The sequence below is a fragment of the Pelmatolapia mariae genome, linkage group LG1 (genome assembly GCF_036321145.2).
Source record: "Pelmatolapia mariae isolate MD_Pm_ZW linkage group LG1, Pm_UMD_F_2, whole genome shotgun sequence".
NCBI lineage: Eukaryota > Metazoa > Chordata > Actinopteri > Cichliformes > Cichlidae > Pelmatolapia > Pelmatolapia mariae.
Window position 1 is genome coordinate 38,401,356 of NC_086227.1, and position 25,839 is coordinate 38,427,194.

Sequence of the window (25,839 nt, forward strand, 5' to 3'; positions counted from 1 at the left end):
TGATAAAACTACAGAGAGCTTTCTGAAGGAATTACCAAACCTTTTCAGAAAGCTTTAAGGCTTCAGCACTGGGCTCAGAGCTGAGAGCCACAGACTGAGAAGAAACGATCCCGATGAAACAGCAGCAGGAACTCAGCTAATTTACTCAATCATGTCCAAAAACTACAACCACGTGGAGCTTTGGAGTACCATCGGTCTGACCCCGTTTACCCTGCTTTGAGGTCAAAAGACAAAACTCTGCATTTTTGGGGAAAATGAAAAGGCTAAAGAGGCGGAGACAGGAAGCTGAAAGCCACGAGAGACACAAAAACACACGGCTGCTTTGAGTCTGAACATGAGATCTGACGATGATAAAATCTGTAACATCACACCGTTCACCTGCCTAACAGTCACCTGAATCTGAACACCTGTCTGCACCTGTGTCGACTGTTGACGCGCAGATCAAAAGCAGCAGGTGACCTCTGACCTCTGCAGGGTGGTCACATGGAGCTCAGGCTACAGGAGAGAAGATCGGACCTGCTAAGAGGTGCAGCTGTGGGAGGACGGATGATGAGCTAGTTTCCTATTGGACGGCCTAACAGGAAGCACATCACCTGATGTCTGTGAGTATCCTGAAGCTGCTGATTGGTGGAGTCCAGCCCTGCTCTGCAGGTGGCTGATGTTCCACTGATCTGGGATCTGCTGTTACAGTTGGGTGGGCCCTCTGCTGTGAGGCTCGGGAGGGGGCGATGTCACCAGGCTCCTCAGGTACACACAGGGGGTCCTCCTCCTCCCAGAGCCAGGAGCGGAGCTAGGTGGTGGCGGTGGAGGCGACAACGGCCCGGGGGGCTTCAGGGAAGACATGAGCGGCTGCATCTCCGCAGCCACTCCCCCTTCCACGTCCTCTTCTTCTTCCTCCTCCTCCTTCTTCTTGTCTGGGAAGAGGAACGAGCCCTGAGACACCTGAGGTCCGATGGAGAAAGTGCTGCCCGCTGCGCTGCCGGGTGGCGTGTAGGAAGCTGGGCGGGGTCCACCCAGCCTGGAGAGGGCGCTCACCCGTGGGTGGACGGGCTCAGCAGGGGCCGGTGGGGAAGAGATGCTCTCCAGAGAGGAGATGCTCTGGTTCCAGGCCTGCTGGAGGTCCACTGGGATGATCTTTGTGGCCTCCAAAGACACACAGGGGGGAGGCGAGCCCAGACTGCCTTTCCACGGCAAATGACTGTCTTCACTGGTTGGTGAGGAGGGTGCAGGTGGTGGTGAGGGTGGTGCAGGTGGTGGTGGTGGTAGTAGCGGAATTTGACACCCTTCCAGAGCTGCTGGCACTGAAGGATGAGACACAACAGGGTGACAGTTACTGAGCAGCGAGGCTTGAAAGACTTAAAGGTTCATACTTTAAGAAAAGGAGGAGATTCTGATTCTGCTTTTAGTTAGTCATGTGACTTTAATCAGACGTTCACCTCAGGGACTGCAAATCAAAGATGGATGTAGCTTCTGGATCCAATAAGTAAAACCAAGACTGAAGTGCCCAAAATCTGCAGTCTTCCTAGCAGCCAGCAGGGGGCGACCCCTCTGTTTTCTACAAGACGTCTGGCTCAGTTAAAGTCTATGAGAACATGTCCCTAAAACTCAATCTGTTAGCTCAGTAAACACTTCCCTGATGACTTCACAGCTTTATTTGCTGGTTCAGTTCAGTTTGTGAATGCAACATGACTTTAATTTTGTAAATTATGGTCCAAGGGCCGGTGTCCTGCAGGTTTTAGATGTGTCCTTGATCCAACACAGCTGATTTACATGTCTAAATTACCTCCTCAACATGTCTCGAAATTCTCCAGAGGCCTGGTAATGAAATAATCATTTGATTCAGTTGTGTTGACCCAGGGTGAGATGTAAAACCTGCAGGACACCGGCCCTCGAGACCTGGAGTTCCCCACCCCTGCTTTAAAGCGTGTCTTCCTTCGGATTAATAAGTTGCTACATTATGAGCTTACTGTGTCCCTCTGTCTGCCACTCCACTCCTCACTTATTACATCCAGATTCACACACAAAAGAAAGTCTGAGGTCCACTGAGTTTTTGAGTGACACAGTGAGGTTTTACCCGATTTGGGTCGCTGCTTTGGCGTCTCGGCCTTCCGAGCTATGAAGGTGATCCCGACGTCTTCGTCTTTCTCTGGATCTGAATGTTCAGCTTTGTCCTCCGTCTCCACGGGAACAACCACCGGATCTGAACACAAAGACAGAGAATCACACCTGCTGATAGGTGGAGACGTTACCTTTAGTCTGTAGCTCTATTTGTATCGTGCAAGACACATGAGCTCAATCTCAACCTGTGACTTTGTGTCCTGTGAATAAAAAAAGATCCATAATAAAATCCTCTCTGATGGCAGAGGAATCTTTCCTTAGACGCTCAGAGCAGATGTGTGGATGCGTTGGTAAGTAGAAAGAGCCCGCTGAGGCTGCAGTGCTCTCTCTTTATTTGCGTTACCTTTGTCCTGCCAGCTGACGTTACGTCTGGGCTTATCGCTGCCGTCCTCCTTGACGTCGGATCCTCGCCGCTGTTGAAAGGGGAGAGAGCAAACGCAGTGAGCCACAACAGGAAGCAGCCGGCCTTCAATCAGCAGTCCTTCGTGACAGACAGCGGTGAAAGCCTCTGCGCTGTAATCCAGCAACCGTTTCACAGTCTCAAATGTCATGTTACAGTTAAACAGATTGACGCCGGGATCCATGTGCACGTTTAGACATCTTTGTGAGGACAGAAAATTGGATTGCTACTATACTTATGGGGACAAAATGCCCGTCCCCACAAGTTTAAAGGCATTTTTGAGACTCAAAATCACCTTAAAACCTTTAAACGTCGTCTCTCTCTTTCATCTTCCAGCTGTGTCACTCAGTATGAACGTTTACAAAAGTCTAAAATATAGATTTCCTTGGACCCGTCCAACGACCGATCCACCACGTGTCCATAGTAATCTGCGGACTGCACCGTGTCATTTAGAGGGCTGTTAGTGGTAAAATGGGATTCTTTGTGAAAACAGGTTCACTCCAGAATGTGTTTTTCTTTCTTTGTTTTTAAGAAATAATCCAGTCATTTTCTGTCCGTCTGGTTCTTTCTGTTTACTGAGCTTTCCGCACAGGTAGTCCGCTGCATCATGTCTGCATAAATAAAGCTGAATGAATAACTCGCACCTCCATAATCAGCTTCGCCCACACGACACAAACAGCGAAATTTCGCCATCCAGCCGATCCGTCGGCCTCTCTGTGATATTATGGACCTGAGCTGGAAACTAGCAGGACTTTAAATAAAAATGCAATAAAAATGCTAGATTTGGAGCAACGGTGAGAACAGATGCAGGTACTGCATGATGTGTACTTTAAGTCCCAAAACAAGGCCAGTGAGAGCAGACCAAAACCAAGCTTTAAACAACTGATCAGTGCACAATGAGGCTCAGTGACTCGCTCACTGCTTACTCATTTCACAACACAAAGTCACACAATGACACTGTTTGTCTTCATAACCTTTACCCATAAAAATTTTGCTGTGGGTCTGACACCAAAGGAAACATTTTCCAGCTACAGTACAGTAGATGTAGAAGTAGAAATACTTTATGAAGTACATCTACTGTACTGTATTTTCCTCCATCATCATCATCAGGAGTCATCTGATCGTTCCAGATCCATTCAGTCCAAACAAAGCAGGTCATGGGTTTTCTCTTGATTAAAAAAAACCATTGTTCAGAGCATGCTCAGAAAAGTGATTCTTAATCTCAAGCATTTCACTTCCTGGTTCATTAAAGGTGAAAAAAAATATATCCCAAACCAAACTAAACAACCGCAAAAACCAGTCTGTAACGAGAGCTGTTATTTCAGCATCACAATCATTCTGTTTAACACGAAAAGATAGAGGACCCTGGGACCGACTAAATCCTGGAACAGTCTAAAAGCTGTACCTAAAAAACTGGTGTGTGGTGCACTAAGCAGAACTTTATGTTTTCTCTGCACTTTGGTTAAAGCTTGTTTTGGTGACTAAATGCGTCTCACCTTTTTCAGGCTGCGCTCCTTCTTGTGGCGTTTGTGTCGGGTGGATTTGAAGGTCTCCATGCGGCTCCTCATGTTCCTCTGAAACACCTCCCGGTCCTGGCGCTCCTGCTCCCCCAGCGGCATGAAGTGACGACTGTAGTGGGACTGATACTGAACACAGAGGACACCAGCCTCAGCCTCACGCACTCAAACACATTTCATTTCCCAGTGAGACCTGCTCCCCTGTCCTGATCTTCTTTAAAGATCTCAATAATGACTTTAAAGACCCTGAAACATCTTGAGTGCCCTCCAACACAATCTCCAGAACTTTAAGAAACCTTGGGGCTCCCTGATGGAAAAAAACTTACCCGTCTCCTGGGTTTGTACAGGTTTCCAGCGAGGACATGGTGCGTCTCCATGTCCTCCTCCACTTTGGCTCCAGGAATGTTATCGATGACCTGGAGGTCCAGACACACACCGCTGCCGTTCTCACGTCTGGAACAGACAAACATCAGCGAGCATTCAGGCCAGTCAGAACTGAAAAGCTCACAAAGAGTTTGATAATTCACTTATCAAAGGGCACAGGGTGAAATCTGAAACTTTTATTAGTCCAGCAGGGCAGATTTTGCAGTCATGTGACTCACAGATAGTTTGTGACGTTGGTGACTTCGGGGAACGAGGCTCTGCTGGCCATCGAGGGCAGAGACAGTCTGGCTGAGGTCAGGACATTCCCACCCTGCGCATGCACACACACACACACACACACACACACACACACACACACACACACACACACACACATTCAAAACATGTCTTACTGCAGGTGCACTACTTGCAAATCACCTGGTGGTACAGTTTGGTAGTTCAAACGAAGCGGTGACCTCCACAAAATCAAATGGAACCAACAGCGAAGCACCAAAACTTGCAGTTCCTTTAATGACCACAAGAGGCCCCAGCACTGAGTCAGTCATAAACAGTATTAAATCTGAGACCCTCCTCATTTGTTACAACCCACAGTTAATGTTATTGTATAAATGTTTGTGGTTTTCTGACAGGCAAAGGGACATTTCACCCTGAAGTCAAATTAACAGAGTTTTTTCTTGAAAGGAGCCACCTGAGGAATTCCAAGCATGTCCCACTGGGAGGAAGCTCCAGGGTAGACCCAGAGTGGATATTCCCACCTGTTGTGCTGTTTATCCATCTAAACTGTTTTGGTGTGAGGTATTCAGCCACGTCATGTTGCTCAAAAAATATGTTAAAAAACTAAAAGTCTGTTTCCAGAAATGCTGACCTGGTTTCTAAGAAGATAAAACCACAAAGTTTTCTGTAGGAAAAATGATAGTTACTTAATTTTTAAATGCTGCGTATGGAATCCTATTTTGGGATGGATTTTTAGGGGTGGAGATTTTTATGCTCTCCTAAAAAACACATATGATGGATCGTCATATAATAAAAAGGCTGTCTCGATGTGAAGCAGCATTCTGCTTCATGAAACTTTCCTGTTTTCCTCATAAATCTGGTCCAGGGGTTTTCCTCGTCTCAGTTGGTGGGCTGATAAATAAAACTCACCTCTGCTCTGACTCTAATGTCGGCCTCACGGGGGGACTGACCGTTAGCCTGGAGGCCCCTCACTGTGTTTCAGGCTGATTTATTAAAACGCTCAACTTGTGCAGGTGCGGGTCAGACTGTTTGTGTTTCACTCTGCTGAACAGGAAAGTTCACAGTCGTGAAAGGAGACGCCAACAAGTCCAAAATCAGAGCCAGCTCAGTCTGAGAACACTGAGACAGATTTTAAAGGAAGGACCTAAAAACAGGAAAATTTTCAAAACCATAAAAGAAACGATTTCATGTCTTTTCACAGGCAATTTATCTCCAAAGGTGGGAAATTCTTTTGTCAGAGAGGTCAGTGTAGTCATTCTTCTTCTTCTTTCAGCTGGTTCCTTCAGGGGTCACCACAGCAGATCATCTGCCTCCATGTCACACATTCCCAGCATCCTCCTCTGTCACACCCACGCTCCTCCTCTGAAGTCTTCCTCTTTTCCTCCTGCCTGTTAGCTCCATCTCCATCCTCCTTATTTATCCACTATCCCTGCTCTGCCTCTCTAACTGTCTCTGATGTACTCATTTATAATCCTGGTCCAGCTCGGCCTCCATCTCCAAACCACACATCACAGCAGGTCTCACTGCCATCCTGTAAACCTTTGCTTTCACACTTGCTGCTGTCTTCTGTCACAACTCAACTCTGACACTCGTCTCCACCCACTCCACCCTGCCTGCACTCTCTTCTTCACCTCTCTTAAGCACTCTGTTAATCACAGCATTAAACTAAAACAGGAAAAAAATAAAAAAGCAAGTAGAGCAGAATGAAATAAAACAGAATAATACAAAATATAGTATCTCAATAAGTAAAAGCTAAATAAAATAATAAAATGAAAGATAAAATTCCTGAATGAAATAAAAGTTAATAGAAAAAAAATCACTTTCTAAATCTTTTCAAATTATATTTTCAAAGTAAAAACAAATGATGCTGTTTTCTTAATGCTTCTGGATTTGTATGAACTGATCCTCAGGGATCGACCGAGTCTCTGTCATATTTTGAACGTTTCTAAAGTGTTTTGTGTCGTCTTCCTCCTACACACAGTAAACCTCTGTCAGCTTCACACTGAAGCCTATTGGCTCTAATTCTTGGTTTAGTTCTCCACCTAGTGGCTTTCAGAGGAACTGACAGAGACGGGACGTCATCGCTCATCAGTCCATGAAATATGCAAGTCACTGTCAGCAGAGAGGGATTATACCTCGTCGTTTACGGGCACTTGTGTGGTTTTCTTTATGAATCTGGTCCAATTCCTTTTCATTTTCTGAAAGTTTTCAATGTTGGCAAAACCAAAACCAAAAGCCATAACTGACTTTCATCAAATGTTACTGTGCTGCTATAAAACTACGATAGATGTAAAGCTGACATGCTTTAAAACTCTCTCGATATGACAGTGAAAGACTTGCTTACTGCTTTCCTTCTTTACACTTAATGTTAGTAATGCTTGGATGGTTTTTCCGACCTGGTCGATGACGCTGATGGCGTCTCTGATGTTGATCTTCTGATAAGCCTCCCACAGCTCACTCTTCCTGTAGACGGACTTCCTCAGCAGCAGCTTACTCAGGTAGTTCTTGTCAAACTGCTCCCACCTGAGCTCAGACAGGGCGACAGGTATGAAACACTTTGTCTCTGCAGCGTCCTCTGATGTTGCTGTAACATTGCAGTGATGTCGGGGGAACTCACTTGTCTCTCCAGTGGTGATATCCCTGCAGTCCTGCGATGTCCTCCACCGCAGTCAGGATGTGGTCGAAGGCCTGGAGACAAAACATTAATGAGAAGGGCGAAGGTGAAGAAGAAGAGGAAGAAGAAGAAGAAAGGAGGAAAAAAAAGAAGTCACCCTCTCGTGGATCTCCTCGTTGATGGTAGGCTTCCTGTTGGTGGCACGAGGAACTTTGAGCCACTTCACCAGCGGTTTGATGGTCAGACCCTGATGACGAGAGAAGAGTCTCAGAGAGCTTCTGGTCAAAAGGACCTTCTGTTTTGCTAAAGTCGTGATGGCACTTCCAGTCTAGCATTTTAATCTCAAAGAGACATTTACCATCGAGGTGACAGCAAACCCACCAAAACAGAGCCATCTATCTTCGCTGTATACGCGTCTGAATCCATTAAAGGTGGATTTACCAGCACCGGATTCTCCTGTGATGGAAGATTTAGTGGAATTTTCTTTTGCTTTTCTAAATATTCCTGCGCCTTGTAGCAGTGGTTTTGCCTTCTGGTGCTTCTTTTTATACATATTAGATGAATTTAATGTATACTTTATTGATCCCTGTGGGGAAATTCCTCTCTGGATTTAACCCATTCACTCTATACAAGTATAAGCACTGATTCCACGACATTACAGTGGAGCTAAAACTGGTGCGGTATAGCCCTGTCTCATGTCTCAGCCCCCCCGGAAGAAGACTCACAGCCTCTGAAGCAGTGTTCCAGTTTCTTCTACTGTTTCTCTAAAACAGCCCATAAACTTGAGAAGTGATTTGGTCATAATCCAGAGATGAGTCAGTGTTATCCACCTCTAAGTCATGTTTTTGTTATTATCTAAGTGATAAACCATCATCTGTTGCACTCAGACGGTAACTCATTAACAGAAGACATTTGTGGGAATCACCACCATCTGCCGAGGTCCGTGATTCATGACGGGAATCAAAGGTCCTTCAGCTTCAACGTCAACTCATGACTTACACCAAAGTATACTCTTTAGATTTAGTGTTTAGAATAGAACAGAATAGAATAAACACACACTAACTCAGCCGGCTGCTTCTGATTCCAGGGGATGCTTTTAGCTGGATATGCTTATTAAACCTAAATGAACAAGATACATGCATGTGTGATTAAGGATGAATCTGTGAGTCCTCCTAACAGCCTGAAGCAGACACAGTAATGCTGGGTCCTCATTTTGATTGGTTGCTTTGCAGTTGAGTCCGTTTGGTGACTTGTAATGATGGTGAGAAGACCTTAAATGGGTTTTTTTGGAACCCAAAAAGAATTCCTGTTTGTTATTTGCAGAGACTTCAAAGCACACTGAGTGCAGCATGAAGGACAGGGATGGTTGGACCTGCTGCTAAAGTTTGTTTCACTAAAACTTCCAAAAAAACAACGTAAGAACAAAAGTATCAGCAGAGTCCGACTTTCCTCCAATTTCCTTGATAATTTCACCACTGAATGTAATATTAAAGGACATTTTATAACATCGACACAGCTATTTAACAGTGAACAAACTCGTTTCTGTTTTTTAAAATGCTTAACTTGTGACAGATTCCAGGTCTGACACATCAGATCAACAAGCGAGGCAAATTTCAGTCAGTCAGCAGCCAGTTAGTGAGAAAAACAGAAAAATGGCTGAAGCGAACAGACGCTAATCGGTCAAATTTAAGGGGGGAGGGGAGCAGGGCAACCTCAGGTCACCCTTCAGCCACGCCCCTGCTCCCATCTGTGCAACCCTAACCCTAACCCTAACCCTAACTCACTGGTGTCAAACTAAATTTAATCTGTGTAAAAGTCACTGCCTGGGTCACCTGACCTCACTCGTTTGCTTGTCTGTCTTTCAGGGAGGGCGCTGAACGCCGTCATTCCTACCTGAAACATGACGGTGAAGAAGACGACCACGATCGTCGTTGCGACGAAGTAATCCTTGGCTTTGACTTGCTCGCTGTCTAGCAGTACCACCAGTGCGAACGCCACTGCTCCTCGAAGGCCGCCATATGACATCACCACCTGGTCGATCTTCTCCAGTGGCACGAGGCGGAAGCGGTTCAGGACCCAGGTCTGACCAACCACACCTGGAGAAGAAGGGATGACAGTTTCACCTTTGTGCTGCATGAAATATCTTAATTTAAGGGTGGAGATGATTCGACATATTTTCTGGATTCAGTTTAAATTCTGCGCACCTCCTTTCAGCAGGGAGAGGTGGAGCAGGAGGGGGAAAAGAGCCTTAAAGGTTAAAAAGGAGGTTTTTCTCTGTCTGATACAAGTGTGACATTTGAGCGTGTTCAGTTAAAGATCAGCCATGCAAAAGGTCACCGCAGGAAAAGCAAACAGAAAAGGACAAAGCTGGTTTATTCCATCAGTGATCATCGAGCAGATGCTCCATATTTTCTGCTTTTCCGTGAAGCCGCCGTCTCCTCGTGCACTCTGAAACATATCTTAGTAAGATGCTGAACTATTTTAAGACACGATGGAAACCGACTGACCGACAGCTCTGAAAATGAAGATGAAGACGAGGGTGCAGGACACCAGGCCCGTGTCCCAGGCCCACTTTGACTTGTCCACAGCTGAGATGCCCAGGAAGATGAAGATGATGGTCTCTGCGATGCTGGCCAGAGTCTTCATGGTGTACTTCACTGTGGTTCGAGACTTCTGGGAAATGTTGGCCTCCACATATTTGTTGGCCCCGATGCCACAAAAGGTCATGCTGAGATGTGACAAAAAGACAAAGTGAGACATGCTGTAAAACTTAAAATCAGACCAGAGTAAAAAGATGGATGGAAATGTTTTTGTTTTTGCAACCAGAGAAGTCGCCATCTGCTGACGATCAGAAAGAATGCAGATTTGCGACACTTCTCCACTGAGTTAACACCACAGACCCAGAACCCGCTCCATCTTTTGTACACTGGTAGTTCTGATTTATAGAGGATGGACTCACGACAGGATGGCGGACAGGGAGAAGAGCTCGGCGGTCAGGTAGGCCAAGTAGACCATCAGGAAGACGAGGAGCGGCTCGATGATCCGGACTTTCTTAGTGAAGCGAGTGATGAAGCCCAGGATGACGGCAAAGATCAGACCCACCATAGTCCCCCCGATACTGACGATGAGGAAGGAGGCTGCAGGAGAGGAGGAGGACGTAAGTCACAGGACTCAGGTTTAAGTCAAAGTTTGATCCTTTCTGTGGACTCACCGACTCCTTTGAAGTAATCTGCTGTCTGCACATTCTCTGCTCCCACTTCCACAAAGGAAATGTAGACTTTATATAAAACCTGCAGAACACAGACAGGTTTAGACTGTAGGTGTTTGGAGGTCTGAGCCCACGGATGGTCTAATGTTTAGTGATCTGCGTCTCGGGAAAATCCGCTAAAGTGCAAGTGCTTAATAGCACCACAAGGTGGAGCCTCATTCTTTTTTTGCTATGTGGAGCTGGAGCGCTCACAGACTAACAGAGGTCATCATGTATGATCAGGCAGCAACCTTTGACCCCGGGGCTGATAAATGAAGCCGTCATGAGGTGATAAAAACTGTAGTTCCTTGAGTGGCCACTTGAGGCTGACTTCAAAAAGAGAGTCAGTTCTCTAACGTGTTTACAGCCTGAACCACAAATGGTTTCCATTTATAGCTAATTATTTTGTTTTGTTGTTTTTTGTATCTCACCTGTATAGATTTTGTTCACATTTAAGGACTGGCAGCCTCAGCCGGCGGTTCTCTGCTCAGCTTCACCTCAGCTTAATTAAGTTTTTAATATAATCAGTGTCTCAGCAGTGTGGAGGTTTACACGTATTGCTTCACACGCAAAAGATTCCTGATTTGAAAGCAGGAGGTGACACAGAGCAGCCTCAGGGGTCACAGGCTGGTGTACTCCGAGTGTCAGCCCCGTGGGAAGGTTGTGTCAGGTGGGGCACGTGCTGCAAAAAATCTGCTCCCAATTATTGCAGCTTCATTTGCTGTGGCTTCCCTTTGGGAAACCTCTCAAGAAGTCTGTGCTGCAGTTTCTGTGATTTAAACTCTAATACAATCAAGATGAAGAAACGTGTTGTTGCTGTTTGTTTACTGCCAGGTCACCTCTGTACAGCGCATTTTTGAACGTAATGCCCAACACTAGTGATAACCAGCTGGATATCAGCTCACTTCACTGGGTTATATTGCTTTCTTTTTTATTGTCCTGCAGTGGAAACCCCCTCCCTGCTTTTCAAACACTGATTTCATGTCCTCTACTCTCTAAGCTGATTCACACAGTATGAATCTCCACTTTATACCCACAAATAATCATTTCACAGCAGGAATTCCAGGCATTCTTACTGTTTACAGGACCTTAATGTGCTGCGTGACAACAGTAAATTATAGCATGCGGCTTCGGGGAAGCATGCAGCACTCAGCTGAGCCTGAACAGTAATAACTGTGATATGAAGCGATTGAGCAGCATTAGTGTGCGGCCTGCCTGAGAAAATGAACTCCTTCCTTCGTCCTGTGCTTGCAGGTCATGGCTGCAGTGCTCCCACACTTTGGTTTTTTCCATTTCTTGGTGGGATTAGCTCAGATTCGGAGTGCTGCTGAGGATTAGACAGTTGCAGTGTTAATCTCCTCACAAATGATTAATCTCAGCTTTCTCAAACAGTAAATGTGAGAAAATGTGAAGGTTCTGCTCTTCTGTCCTGGTCCGTGTTCATCACGCAGCTCTGCTGCTCCGATTCATCAGATTCTGTCTCTTCTCTGTCTCTCTTGATGTGGAGTAACATCGTAAATCAGCGGACCTGCTGCCGCTCAGACTGGCACTAGCACCCACACTCGACCTTTCACTGCCACCATCACTTCATACAAATGCAACAAGTGGAGTATGAAGTGCAGGAAACAATATGTTCGCACAAACACGGCCCACAGTGCGTCCTTGTGTGCTAGTCATTGTTGACCTTGTAAGCCGCTCTGTTGCCACAGCAACACACCTGACATGATGAGGCATGTGTGAGAGCCTATGTGTGTGTGTGCAGCTCTGCCTTAACATGTCATGTGTTTCTGTGCTGGTTTTACACCTACTGTGGGGACGTATGTCTGTTTGCCACATTGTGGGACACAAAGCAGTAAAGTGCTCAATTTTAAGATGCGTTTTTGAACAGGAAAATACTGTGTGGGGATGCACGTGTGTGTTGTTTATTTTTTATTGTAATTTAAGTTAGAAAATATGACCTTTGACATCAAGAACTGTTTTGCAAATGTGTCAGCAGAGATTTCACAGAATGAAAAAAAAGAAAAACACATACAGAAAATAAGTTTACACATGTATCAGATTTTCTGGTGATATCATCATGATATAAAAACTTGTATTATTATTGGAGTCTTTCAGGATTGGGTGATAAGTTAAAATTTTAACACCAGTCACCATCAGTAACAATAACCAGCTGGGGATTGTTATTGATGGTGAATAACGGTACACGCATGTGTGGGTGTGCGTGCCACTTTCCATCCCCCATCCCTTGTGCCTGACTGACTGTGTGTGGTTCTCACCACGGTGACGGCGTCGTTGACCAGTGACTCTCCAAACACGATGATGAAGAGCGTTTCATTGACGTGAACCTCCTCGAACACGGCCAGCACCGCCACGGGGTCGACGGCTGAGATCAAGGCGCCGAACAGCAGGAAGTCCAACATTTCGGCCTGCACGTGCTCATCTGCAGGGACACGTGGGAATTATGAAGAGACAGGACAACACAACAATAACCGGAAGTTTCCAGTTTTAAATGAAGCAACTTTAACATTTTAAAGGAAATTATTCTGCGCCACTGGTTCTTAGATGGTCGGGGAACTCTGTCAGTACTGTGTATGCAATGATTACTAAATCTATCACAAACCGTGAAGACAACAGAGAGTTCAGAAGAGAGTGCAGGTAGGGTGGAGTGGGTGGAGATGAGTGTCAGGGGTGATTTGTGACAAAAGGATAGCAGCAAGAGTGAAAGAGGAAGACCTCAGAGAGAACATGCAGGGGGTTGGTGTGACAGAGGCAGATGATCTTCTGTGGTGAAGAAGAGGTGATATGTGTTTGTTTATTTGCTGTCATATATAAATCGTGCTCAAGAGTAAGAAGCATGACCACGACCATGATATACATGACCAAAGTAAGTAAGTAATGAGGTCAGCACACGTCTAAAAAGACCCCTGTGAGAAACGAAGAGTTAAAGGAAGAGGTACAGCGGCTCGTTTCAGACAGAGGATGGACCGGAGGGATACACCAAAGCCCAACATGACAACAAATAAGGACTATCTTGAAATTTGGATTATGGAAAGCTGCTCTTATTGAGTCCAGAAAATAACAATAAAGGTGGAAATGAGCACCATGAATCTCCTTTAGAGGAACTTAATGTACTGTAAATTTACTGCACCGCTGGCACATTTAGCTCAAATTTATTCACAACTCACTCCAAGTTATTTCTGTTTCCTGGAAAGAGGCGCTGCCTTAAAGGCTAAACTCAGAGAACAACAAACTGATTGCTGTAAAGAGCTTGGATTGAGGGCAGACTATAAATCCTCTACACAGAGGTGGGGCTGTGCAGGACTGCAGATGCACACCTGTGACCTATGACCCCTGCACCGACAGCACTGACCTATGAACCCCAGCAGTTTGGCAGCGTACAGGGAGAACCCGGTGCAGAAGGCGTTCCACAGCGTTCCCACCACAGCGTATGTCAGGATGGCTCCCAGGTTGTCGAAGAAGAGCCTGGCCGGCATGAAGTATCCGGCATCACCCACGATGGTCGGCAGCAGGAAGAGGAAGAAGAGGCTGGGCTCTAGCTGGTATAGCTGCTTCTTATTGGCTATGAGGACGACCCCGCCCAGGACCAGACCCAGCAGGATCAGCATGCAGCTCTCTGGGACCACGGTGGTGAAGCGCTGGGAGAAGTGGAACACTGCAGGACAAGATGCACCGATTACAAAACAAGGCATGAAAAAGTTTGCATGACTTCGTTAAGTTTAATTATTTATCTGCTTTTTTTAATTTACCTTCTCTACCTTCTATTTCGTGCAACAGCTCCTCTTTGTTCCTTCTGCTACCAAATCCTATGTCAGCTTTATTTTTCTCCACCTGCTTGGCTCCGCAAACATCTGACTCTGCAGCTCCTGACTCATGCTTCATTTTAGACAGGTCTGCAGGTGTGAACACGGACATGTGTCGCACGTGTGCAGAGATGTGAGGAGGGAATTATTTGCTCTCTGAATTGTTGATATTTTTGCATTTGATGAAACACATAAACAAAAATCAGCGCTGCCATTGTGGCCTTGGACATGTAGTTAGCAATCCATCAAGGCCCGCGGTGAGTCACAACAAGACACACACACACACACACACACACACACACACACACACACACACACACACACACACACACACACACACACACACACACACGCATGCTGGTGATGCTCCTCATAAATCAGGACACAGGGAAAAAACATCAAAGTCTGAACGAACATACTGTGTGCGTCTGTTTCCATGATGATTCATTTACACCAATCAGAAGGCTCTGCTCCATCAGCCAGGGCTGGATCACCATCCAGACAAACTGGGAGTCAGAGGAGCCTCTGACTTCCTCGTTATCATTTCAGTCGACATAATTTGATCAGCTGAAGCAGAATGAAGCAGAACTACAACTGATCCTACAAGTCAGATGAACCCAGAACCTTCAACTGCACTGAATATTCTGCAGACTTCGATACTGAACTTTTCCAACTAAACCCACTGAAATAAGTCTTTTTAAACAGGGTAACTCTGCATTTTATTTAAGCTGGTCATCGGGATCAACGCTCCGTGTTCTCCGTGACCATGGATAACAGCGCTGGGTCATCACCACACTGAATTCTCCACATACACACATGGAGCATCAGCTGTTTGCAGCTTTTAACTAGAATAAAATAACAAAACATGAACAAAACTTTAAACTTCATGTGTGAATGAGCTTTCTGCCTCATATATGAACAGATATGTGTGTGACGCTCTTACAGAAAGCAGTTCAGTTACGTGGTGTACTCGTACACGACTCTAACTGTGCTCTGGATAACAGATAGCAGAGGAGGCACAACAAGAGGAGCGACAGAGACAGCGATACAGTCCTTCAGCTCACTGTAAAGAGCGTTGCATAACTTTTGTAATTTTTCTACCAACATCATAAGATAACGTCTGTCGATCTTTGAGCTTCTGGGTCTGTGTCTTAACACTTTAAAACCTGAACCATGAAATAATTACTTAGTTTGGAAAACAGAGTGTTAATTAAACTTTCGGACAATTAAATTAACTATTCGTTTGCATACACTGTACGAGTTTTAATTTGTACCATTTTATTGCAATTTATTTTGTTTTTTGGGGGAAAGACACACAAATGACGTAAAAGTATCAAAAACTCAAATTCTCATGATACACTTTACATTAAAGGCTTAAACTTGCATTATTTTTAATAGCCAACAGCAGACGACTTCTCTGATTGCAAAGAAAGACGTGTGAGTGTGTAAAAGTTTAAGGGGAACGTTATTCTACTGCCTCTGTGAGCTATGACTCCAGTGAGCGCTTTTCTGATTATTACTAGTTAGAAGTATGAATACGAATGAAGTTACTCTCGATTTCTCAGTCGGATCTGCCCGGGTTTCAAACTCCAACACACCAATGGGAAAACACTCATTTTGAAGCTTTACATCAGGACTTAACAAACGATGACCGCGGTCATATTTTTTATATACTATGCTCAATAAACTAACTGCTGTGCATTCAATGAACACATTTAATAAACTATATTTAACAAATAAAATCTAATAAAATAACAATGCAGCCCATAAATGTTGAGTTAAGAGAGAGCTCGTTGTCTGAACAACATCAGTCTGAAATAAAATCCTAGATTTTGGTGCTTGACGCTTCATTGCTTGTTTCAAGAGAAGCATGTTTAATATTTGCTTTGTACAGTAGTACACACACACACACACACACACACACACACACACACACACAGCTGAACCACCTACACACCAGACGCACAGCGAGGACAAAAAACACTGAGAACATTCAGCTGCTCAACATGACGTCCAGACATGGCCATTTTTACACCACACACCCAAAGCAGCTCTGAAAACAAAGACTGACAACGTCTGAGTCTGATTCCTCAGAGCTGCAGAGCTCCACCATTAAAACTCATCCCTGAGGCTTGTCTAAGGAGCTTGGAAAGAAAAGCGTCTGGACTTCTTTAGGTTAGGTCCAGATGCTTTTCTTTCCAAGCTCCTTAGACTACGAAGACCTGGATGACTGAGAACCTTTACAGACATCCCTGAGGCTTCATCACCATCAATCTACACACATACGGTGGTTTATTCTGACTCACTGCAACATGAATCGCCCTGCTGCCAAACAAAATCTAGAACAACAAACACTGATTCATCCACTGCAGAAAATAGTCCCCCAAATGGTCTATTAACTCCTAAATGACAGTGAACAGTCTCTTAAAGAAATGACTGAGCCTAAAGTTATATATCTGTTATGGAGGTTTGACTTTTGAAGATTAAAAGCTTAAAAAGCACAGTTTTAGCTTTAAGAATGTTAAAAGACACCAGGAAAGAGCACATTTGTCTGAGACCATTTTCAGTGTCGGATTAACCCACCCGTGGCGCTCTGTGATCCTGGAAGAATCTCACACTGACAGGAAACGGGGAATTTAACAGTAGATGCTTGTGTTCGGCTTTAACGACAGGAAGCACACGCAAGAGATCACCAGACCTGCTGATTTACGTCTAAATGATCTGAATGTGTGCAGCCAGCTGGAACAGAGCCACAGTGTGTGTCTGTGTGCACGCATGTGTGTGTCACTAACATTACCACATTAGTAAGCAGTATGTATAGCATATGCGTATTATTGTCTCGCAGTGCAGTGACTCACCAGCAGCTTGGGAAACATCTCAGGGTGGTTTATGTCAACAGGTATTCCTCATGTTGTGGGGACTTAAATGTGCAATCACACTATGGGGACGAGTCTTTTAAACAGGGACGAAAGCATGAAATCGTCAAATTTTTAAGGTGAATGCAGCATTTAATGTTTGTCTTTCCAGGAAGTGAATGAGAGTCATGGAAACATGGCTGTGTGTGTGTACCTGTTTAGACATCTTTGTGGGGACCAAAAATTGGAATGTTACTATACTTATGGGGACCAACAGTCACTTATGAGGATAAAAGTGCCTGTCCTCACGAGTTTGAAGGCATTTTTGAGATTCAAAATGTGGTTTTAGTGTCAGGGTTACAATTAGGTTATGCTTAGGTTTAGGCATTCATTTCGAAGGTTAAGGTTAGAGTTATTGTAAGCGGCTAGGGAAAGTGTTATGTCAATTAGATGTCCTCACTAAGATATCAAAACGAGAATGTGTGTGTGTGTGTGTCAGTTAAAGTCCTGCTGCTGTGAAGCGTTCTGAAACACTGAAGCTTTCGAGGACCGAGGTTCAAAGGTTTCTTTGTTCTTTTCACATTTTAATGCTACATAAAGTTTATTGTTCATTACTATTAATGTTTAACTTATTTTAGTGCTGTTTCTTTCTTGCTTTATTTTTTTAATTTTGTGTAAATGTCAAAGCAACAAATACTGCTGCTTAAAGTGATTACACGAAATGGCTGATAAACATAAAAGTTGATTTAGCATAAGGTTCACGTCCAAGGTGAGATGACAGAAATAATGATGTCATCATTCAAAAACATGTCCGACCAAGAAAATAAGCGATAGAAAAGTGGCAGCGGCTGAATTTTAACCTATACCACCTACTTTTTATGAGGCCAACTGAATCGTTTTTAATGACAATTAATAAATATGAATAAATATTCTGTGATGGATTCATGCAACAGCCAATCCCTCCAGCCTCCAAATATAGTTTTTTTTCTCTCCGTTTAAAAGTGAAAAATATGAATTTTATGTACATGGTGTGATGACCCTGCCATCAGTTTGTCCTCAGAGGTCGGGTAATCCTGGGGTGGAGCTGAGGAGGCCTGGACACCTGGTGGTCATCGAGACTAATTGTAGCCTACACTAGCAGACGTGGCCAGTTCTTGGCTGATGAACAGACTCATCAACCCACTCATCCAAGCACACACGCCACGTAAGCAACCTCTTAATCTACCTACAGGGACTCCTTCAGTTGTGTCAAGATGGAGACATCTTGGGGAAACTGGGGTCTCCTCCGGGATATGGACCCGGGACCTCAAGAAACCCAAAAATTAAGGATCATTCCTCTACGCTCTTCTTTCATCTACTCCTGTGCTTGCTGCTCCCTGTCAGTGGGACCCTTTCCAGCTGAAAGTAGGCTCTGACAAGATGCTGAGGTAGCACCGGTTCAACAGGATGCAGCTGATATCGAGCGGTTAGTAAGCTACTTGCCCCACAGGTTCAGGTTTTGCCAACTAAACTACTCTGTTGTGGAGAAAAGAAGCACTCACTTTAATATTGGGCTTTGAAACTCTTTGAAGTGTATTTAGGCAGCAGTGGGAGTCCTCTTGTGGTATATGCCAACCACAATCCTCTTATTTTTGCACACTGTAGAGAACACAGATCAGCACATGATGAGAAGGTGCTCATTTTAACAGCTCTGCCAGCTGGATGTCCAACATTATGTCTGTTTAATTTTTTTATTTTGGGAGTTTTCTTCTTCAGTTCTCTTAAAAGTGCTTTTTAGGTACCAAGATGCTGAGAACAGAATTGGTGAGCACTGTAATTGGTGCCGCAGTAACTAAGGTAATCATAGTATCTTCATAAATACATTTGTTAGTCTTAATGACTGAAGTATGTAACAGCTGGTGTCACTTTTGCTATCTAATCATAACAAAACAAAACCAGCCATATTTCGGACAGAAAGGGTGTAGGTCGAAGTAACAGCTTCTGTACACCTACCCCTCATACATATTACACAGTTTAACCAACCATGAAGTGAATGCTACGACTCAGTACGTAGAATAGTCAGATAAAAATTTGTCCAGAAACAGACATCAATAGCTGAAATGTCCTGTCGATGTTAAAAACTGTTAAATTTGAACATTTACAGTGATGCAAAACCAACAAATACCACCAATACTACTACTACTAATAATGAATGTTATACTTAATATTATGGTGTACAGTACTGATTTATTGTTGTGGCCTCATTTATCTGGAGTCTTTATTTCTTTTTACGAAAACAATATAATGACTGATTCTGTTCATGTTTTATTCACTAAATATGATTTTCCCATTTTGAACTTGGTGATATCTCAGTTTTCTGATCTCGCTTCTTTTTATGGCCTCCATTTATCGTCTAATCTAATCCCCAAGAAACTAAATGTGTTTTTATTACTTCGACAACTTGTTTATCATCTGAAGATTAGTTTTATTTCTGTCTTCTGTCTGGTTGGCTCATTTTTAAACTAACCGAATAATCAGAAATAATCAGATAGATATAAATAAAAGTTGTTCAACACTGGATTAATTAACATGAAAAGAAGGTGCTGTATGGAAGGCCTCAGGTTTGACGATTTCCTTTGGGTTTCTGTAATATTACTTAGAAATTCAACATTTATTAAAAATGTACACCGACGAAGAACATTTCATATGCAATCAAAATCTTAAAAAGCTCAGTTATTTTAGTTTGTACAGATGCCATTTGATTAAACCTGGTCTTTTATCGAGTTGTTCAGCATGTACAGTGACTGATAAATCAAAGATTTCACAGGAGAACTGCGAGGCTAAAACCAGCAGTTAGTTCTTCCTCCTTATCTAAAACTCCAATCATTACTTTCAAACCCAGAAAATATTTTAAACTCTTGTTTCGTCGATTACAAAAGTGTTCATTATCAGAGAAAACTATAAAAGAATGAAATTATCCCAAGCTGAGGTAGGAGACCCCACTGGGGCATACTGCTAAAATAGCGTGGTCACTTATTGGTTAATATTATTAGTAAAATCTTAAAATTATTGACAGTTATAAGTGTCTTTGTTTTAAAAAAGAAAATATTTGTTAATTCATTAAATGGTTGAAAAATAAGTAAGCCGTCAGCTCAAAGTCACCATCAGTAATGAGCCTAATTCTTCTTTTAAAGTTGTTCTAAAAACCCTGGTAACAATCAAACAAAAAAAATCGTTTACTTTTGCTTTTCTCTACCATTTTTTAAAATTATTATTATTATTTTGGTAGTTGACAATAATCAGGGTTAGAAACATCACCAATGATTTAGACATCAGTGTTTACTATATCAAAAATGGGGTGGGTTCGGGGGGCCCAGCAGGAACTTTCTGGCCCGTGGCTCCGCAGCAGGTGAGTCCGGCCGTGGCTGCAGCCATTCCCTGACTCTCATTAAACTTCCAGTCTGGTTCCAGCTGCAGTAAGGAGACCAGTGAAGTTCCAGTCTGTGTACTGGTGCTGGGAAACAAACACACACACACACACACACACACTTACAGATCTTGGCCACGCTGGCCACCAGTAGCCAGATGGCGATGATGTACGGGGTCTGGACGTAGCTCCACTCCCACTGGACCACCCGGTACCCGCCGCCGTGATGATGATCGTGCTCCCCTGCGTCTTCCTCCTCTCCGGTGCCGGTCGGCTCCTCTGCAGCGGACCGGGCCAAGGCGACGCCGGGCGCCCCGTATTCCGCCCCGGGCTGCGGGAGGAGGAGCGGCGGGGCGGAGGGAGAGGCGGGGACCGGCGGAGAGAAGCCGAGCCCCGGCCCCCGGAGCGGCGGAGCGCCCGTCCCGGGCAGGTCGGCGGCGGCGGCCGGCAGCAGGAGCAGCATCAGTCCGAGCGGCAGCATCTCGTCCCTGGAGCTCAGCGGGCGGACATCCTCCGAGTCTTTATATACACACCGGGACACGGAGAGGACGCGGAGCGAGGCCGGGAGCCGGTTTACAACATCAACAACACACACGCGCGCACGGACCCACGCTCACACACACTCAGACTCCGGTAAGACACGGAGGAGGGGACACCGGAGCCGGCATGTGACCCGCCCAGTCCCCCTTTAAAGAGACGGAGACACTGCAGGTGAAGCTCTCCTCCTGACTGACTAACAGCTGACCTGATGCTCGGTACCGATCGGCTCTGACGTCACACATCAATACTGCTCGGCGTGACGTCAGATTTTCAGTTCATTGACATGTTTGAACTTTGCAAACATCTGGTGATTGTAACTGAGTTTGTTTAAATAAAGCTAGATTCCCCCCCCCCCACCACCCCTTTTCTTTTTCTTTTTCTTTTTTTCTTTCTGTGTTGTTCAAGTGTGCTCTGCTCCTTCTTTGGGAGGATTACTGAGGAGGAGCACCAGGAGGTGATCTGGAGAAACATGGTGAAGGGGCAGAGCCAGCTTGGGGGGGGGGGGGGGGGAAACAAAAAAAACAAAAAAAAAAAAACACTGAATGAGAAGACTTGAGGTCACATCTGGGTCATTCTCCAGCAGAAGGAAAAACTATGTGAAAATTTAATAAATGTATGAACAGATGTGATCATCTTGTAAAACCAGAACATGAACAAGTTAAACTACAGTCCTCATCCAAAACAGCACAGTGTAAAACAGGCTCATGATTAAATGACAGCCTCCTGAAACACAGACTGTATATAGAAGATGGGAGTGATAATCGTGTCAACTCGCTGGTCAGTAAAGTCCAAGGAGTAGATGTGACTCGGGCACACTGCTATTGAGGACCACAACTGCCGCACGCATCGAAATAAAGAATTCTGTGCTTAAATAATAAATTGTACAATAAATTATGCATTTATAAATTCATTATTTACAGAATTCTTTATTTCCATGCGTGTGGCGCTTGTGGTCCTCCATACTTCGCACCCTGCATAGCAGGAGCTTTTTAATGATGAGGCCGCCACAACCTGAGGCACTAATTAAAGCAGAGAACGAGAGTGTTCACCTGAGCCGTAGCTAAAAGCCTGGACCCAAGCTGGAAGGGAAAAACTCTCGCCCCATTTAAAAGAAAACAAAAAGCAGTGGTCAGTCTGAGAAAAATAAGTAAAATTTTATCATTTTTCCATGTTACATTTCACACACCACAGTGAAAATACACAAAACCTCCACACAGAGCAGGGATGTCAAACTCGTTTTACATCATGGGCCCGGTTTGGGCTTTAAATGGCCCAGACCAGTGAAGCTTCTCTGTCTGGGAATGCAAAGAAGTTTAACTGCACATTTAATTCCTGCGATATCTTAATATGAGAAAAAAAAGAAAAAGAAAAGAAAAGAAATGCATACCACTCAGTTTTTCTACAAGATAAAGAAATCTGTCAGCACGAGTCTTTGGGCTTAAAAGTAAAATTACAGAAAAGTTTCTGGGAGCTCACTGAAACTTGTTAATGATTGTCGATGAAATATTTTGGTGTAATATTGTAGTATGAATGCCTGGAAAACCCCCAAACAAACAGACTGTAAAACCTGCAAAATATAGTTAAAAACCCAAAGTTTATGTCCTTCTTCAGTCTTTGCTGGGCCGATTCTGCCCCCCGGGCTTCATGTTTCACACCACTGAAGTAGAGATTGAAGAGGGGTGGTGATTAAAAAATACTTTGAATTTTCAGACATTTTCACACCAGGAACAGAAACCAATCAATCACGGCTGATACGAGAAAACGTCATATTTTATTCATTACAACCATGAAACTTGGGTTAGACCATAAACACATCAGGAAAGTGTTTAATGAGGTTTTAAATCACCGGATTTAATAATCTGTTTCCCCTCAGGCTTCTTTTTGTAACCTCAGTTTCTCTTTAACACACAAGCTTTGGCTGTCCATCTTCTATCTACAGTCTTTGGTTTGCAGCTTCATATTGCTGCATTGTTGAATGCATCGTTCCAGTGTGCTGAAAACCCACAGAGGCTGATGTAAGTGTTAGAGAGCAGCTGTTTAGCATGCAGAGTGGAAAAAGAAGGTGTTGCTTTAATCTGTGGGAAATGAAGGGTGTGGAGCCACTGCAGGTGTAGTGGGTGGACGTCCAGTGGAAGAATATAACATGAGACACGAGGAACGTGAAAATATTGTGTGGCATGAATGAACAGACTGCAAACACGTCTCTGTTCTTAAAAATCTTTATTAATTATACCAGCGACACATTCAACCATCCATTTAATATTTTTATAAAATGTTCGTCTTGCTCTTTAAGTTAAAACAAAGTCGTCATCAGTTTGTGAAAAAAAAAAAAAAAAAAAATGTGAAGAAGCTTTTCACACAAACTGACCTGAAGTCAGCCGCAGAAAGAAACAACCACAAAAACACCTCAGAGTGCAAAAAACACCAAGACCGAACGCACACTGTTAGTCCTGTAATCACTCCCTCCCCCCCTCTCTCACACACACACGCGCAGATGTTTGTACCACGTAAGTGATTTTAGGTTTTAATCCAAGTTTTTTTTTAACATGTGTGATTAAAAGTTTCCAAACTGAGCATTAATCGGTTTGAAGACCACGCCTTCCAGTCCGTGCCATGTGTTTTGACCTGATGAGCCCACGTTCACCTTGAATTTAAATAAAGCTATACAACTGTCAAGTTTTTAAACAGACCACCTTTGTGCTGTTTGTGACGCTGCAACAGCAAACTCTCCAACTCTGTGCAGGTCGGAGTGCAATTCAGCTTCAGGATGACAAATTTTAAATCTAACAAGAATCTGACCTTTTATTTGCAACGTATTCCTCAGATAATCCTCAGAACAGCCACTAAATGGACCCTGCTGTTTGATAATTATGTCAGCTGAGCTTTCTATGAAGTACATTTGCCTCCAAATCCATCAAACGCACTTTCATTTACATAGGAAAACAGGTTTAAAATTGTAATTTTATTATATTTTCTAAAGTCTCACAGTCTCTGGATTTAAAGTTAAAACAGACCAGTTAATGAGCTAAACGTGAGGATATTTCACACACTTCAATAAGTTAAATATATTCACCAGCCTGTCGTTTCTATTGAATTTTAAAGTTTACCCTCTGAGGGAGGAAACTCGCAGCCGTTTCTGCTGAACTCTCAGACTCTTCCTGATCCTGCGCTGACAGTTTTTGGCTGTGAAATAAAGAATTTGAGGCCATCCAGTGTGACGAACCTTTAACAGAAGAGTCCATCCTGTGAAATACGACAGCACAGTAAAAATAAAGCTTAGCTTACCATAAAAACTGGAAATGCAGAGAACTGGAGCCTGGATCACCTGACAGCAGCAGTAAAGCCCACCAATTAAAAATGTTTTATGTGCCGGATGACTTATTTCCCTCGATTTCATTTTTGAGGACGGGCGTTTGGATACGTGGCCAGTAAAACAAACTCAGACTGCTCCCATGCCAGTTTCACTCATGATGTCATGTTCAGACTCGAGCGCGTCATCTCACTGTTCTCACTGGCATTAAATCTGCATCCACCTTTGCAGACGTGCTCAGAAACCACACACTGTTGTGGCTCCCTTATTATATACTTTTTACACCTAAATTTAGGAAAAGTTCATATTAAGAACAGCTGTGAAATTTTATTCCCAGTTTATAATTTAAGGAGGTTCCTTCACATCGCTGATCGTCTGTTTACATGCGCTCTAAAGATTATGGTAACACTCCAGTCCAGCAGGTGGCGGTAACGCAGAAGACCGAACAACAAAAATGAGCAGGTACACGCGACGTGTGTCGGAGAGGCCATGCTCGACTTAAAGCAAACACACAGACTCTATAAACTGGGGAAACTTCCCAAAGTTATCTTAAAGTCAGTGAAAATGTAACAAAATACCAAAAGTTTAAATTTAAACTAATCACCAAAAAACCCAGAAACAACTTTCAAAACACCAAACCCCCGGCCTTCTAAACAGCCGGGGTGGCGTGCCCGAGCGTGCCACGTGTTCGAAACCCAGAAACTCTGTTTTGAGATCTCGATGAGCTCGAGCCGAGAGTCAGACAGGAAGAGACACACAGACAGTGACGCTTCAGAGTCAGCAGTGATTCAAGTTAAAACTCCAAAAACAAACATGGGAGCAGTTCGAGAGGTCGAAGGCTTTGCTGCGCTTCTGCTCTCATTTCATTTATCCGACTCTCACACTTTCAGTTCTGGACGGACACCTGACAACGAATCCACCTTAAACTCATTTCTCAGTAAGACCGCAGCTCTGCATCCAGATTTCCTCGTGAGCATCGTGAATGTTTCAAAGCTGCAGGAAACCAGTAAAAATCTGTCACGTGAAAAAAATTCTTCTCACAACTATTTCTACATCAAAGTGTCTGAACAGCTGCGGCAGATGTGCCGGTGGAAGAGTCTCCAAATGCAGAGCGCACGTCTCCCGACGTCTGCTGGAGCCGCTCAGCTGGTCTGGGTTCAGTCTCTGTAATCAATAGTTCGCCGATTTATCGATCAGCTGCAGTCGCAGCTCAGACTCTGTCTCCTGCCGTCTTGTTGTTGAGTCCCAGAGCCTGAACCACATCCACACCGAGGCCGCTCTTCAGAGTCCTCCTCACTGAAACACACAGAAACAACGTCAGCATTACAGGAAGCTGGGGATCAATTTTCTTCTTCATTGATTTTGATTCTTTTCACAAAACTCTTCAGAAAAT

The 25,839-nt window shown here is 44.0% G+C and overlaps 2 protein-coding genes across 4 annotated transcripts in view; both read right to left on the reverse strand.

Moving 5' to 3' along the window:
* Window positions 1–318: 318 nt before the first annotated feature.
* On the reverse strand, window positions 319–21,384 carry slc9a5 (solute carrier family 9 member A5). The gene is made up of 16 exons (XM_063468953.1): window positions 20,723–21,384; window positions 13,885–14,187; window positions 12,791–12,954; window positions 10,479–10,557; window positions 10,227–10,404; window positions 9,775–9,995; window positions 9,161–9,363; window positions 7,425–7,514; window positions 7,271–7,341; window positions 7,050–7,176; window positions 4,638–4,729; window positions 4,362–4,488; window positions 4,015–4,164; window positions 2,462–2,531; window positions 2,075–2,200; window positions 319–1,301 (listed from the first exon to the last, which is right to left on the reverse strand). The coding sequence occupies exons 1-16, from the start codon at window positions 21,075–21,077 to the stop codon at window positions 685–687; spliced, it is 2,973 nt and encodes a 990-aa protein (XP_063325023.1). The 5' UTR covers window positions 21,078–21,384; the 3' UTR covers window positions 319–684.
* Window positions 21,385–23,354: 1,970 nt separating this feature from the next.
* The window catches only part of fhod1 (formin homology 2 domain containing 1), a 54,566-nt gene continuing 52,081 nt past the window's right edge, over window positions 23,355–25,839 (reverse strand). For all 3 annotated transcript variants that reach the window (XM_063480550.1, XM_063480544.1, XM_063480536.1), the window contains exon 26: window positions 23,355–25,742. In XM_063480550.1, the coding sequence (XP_063336620.1) occupies window positions 25,657–25,742 (86 nt within the window). In that variant the 3' untranslated portion in view covers window positions 23,355–25,656. The remainder of the gene's footprint in view (window positions 25,743–25,839) is intronic.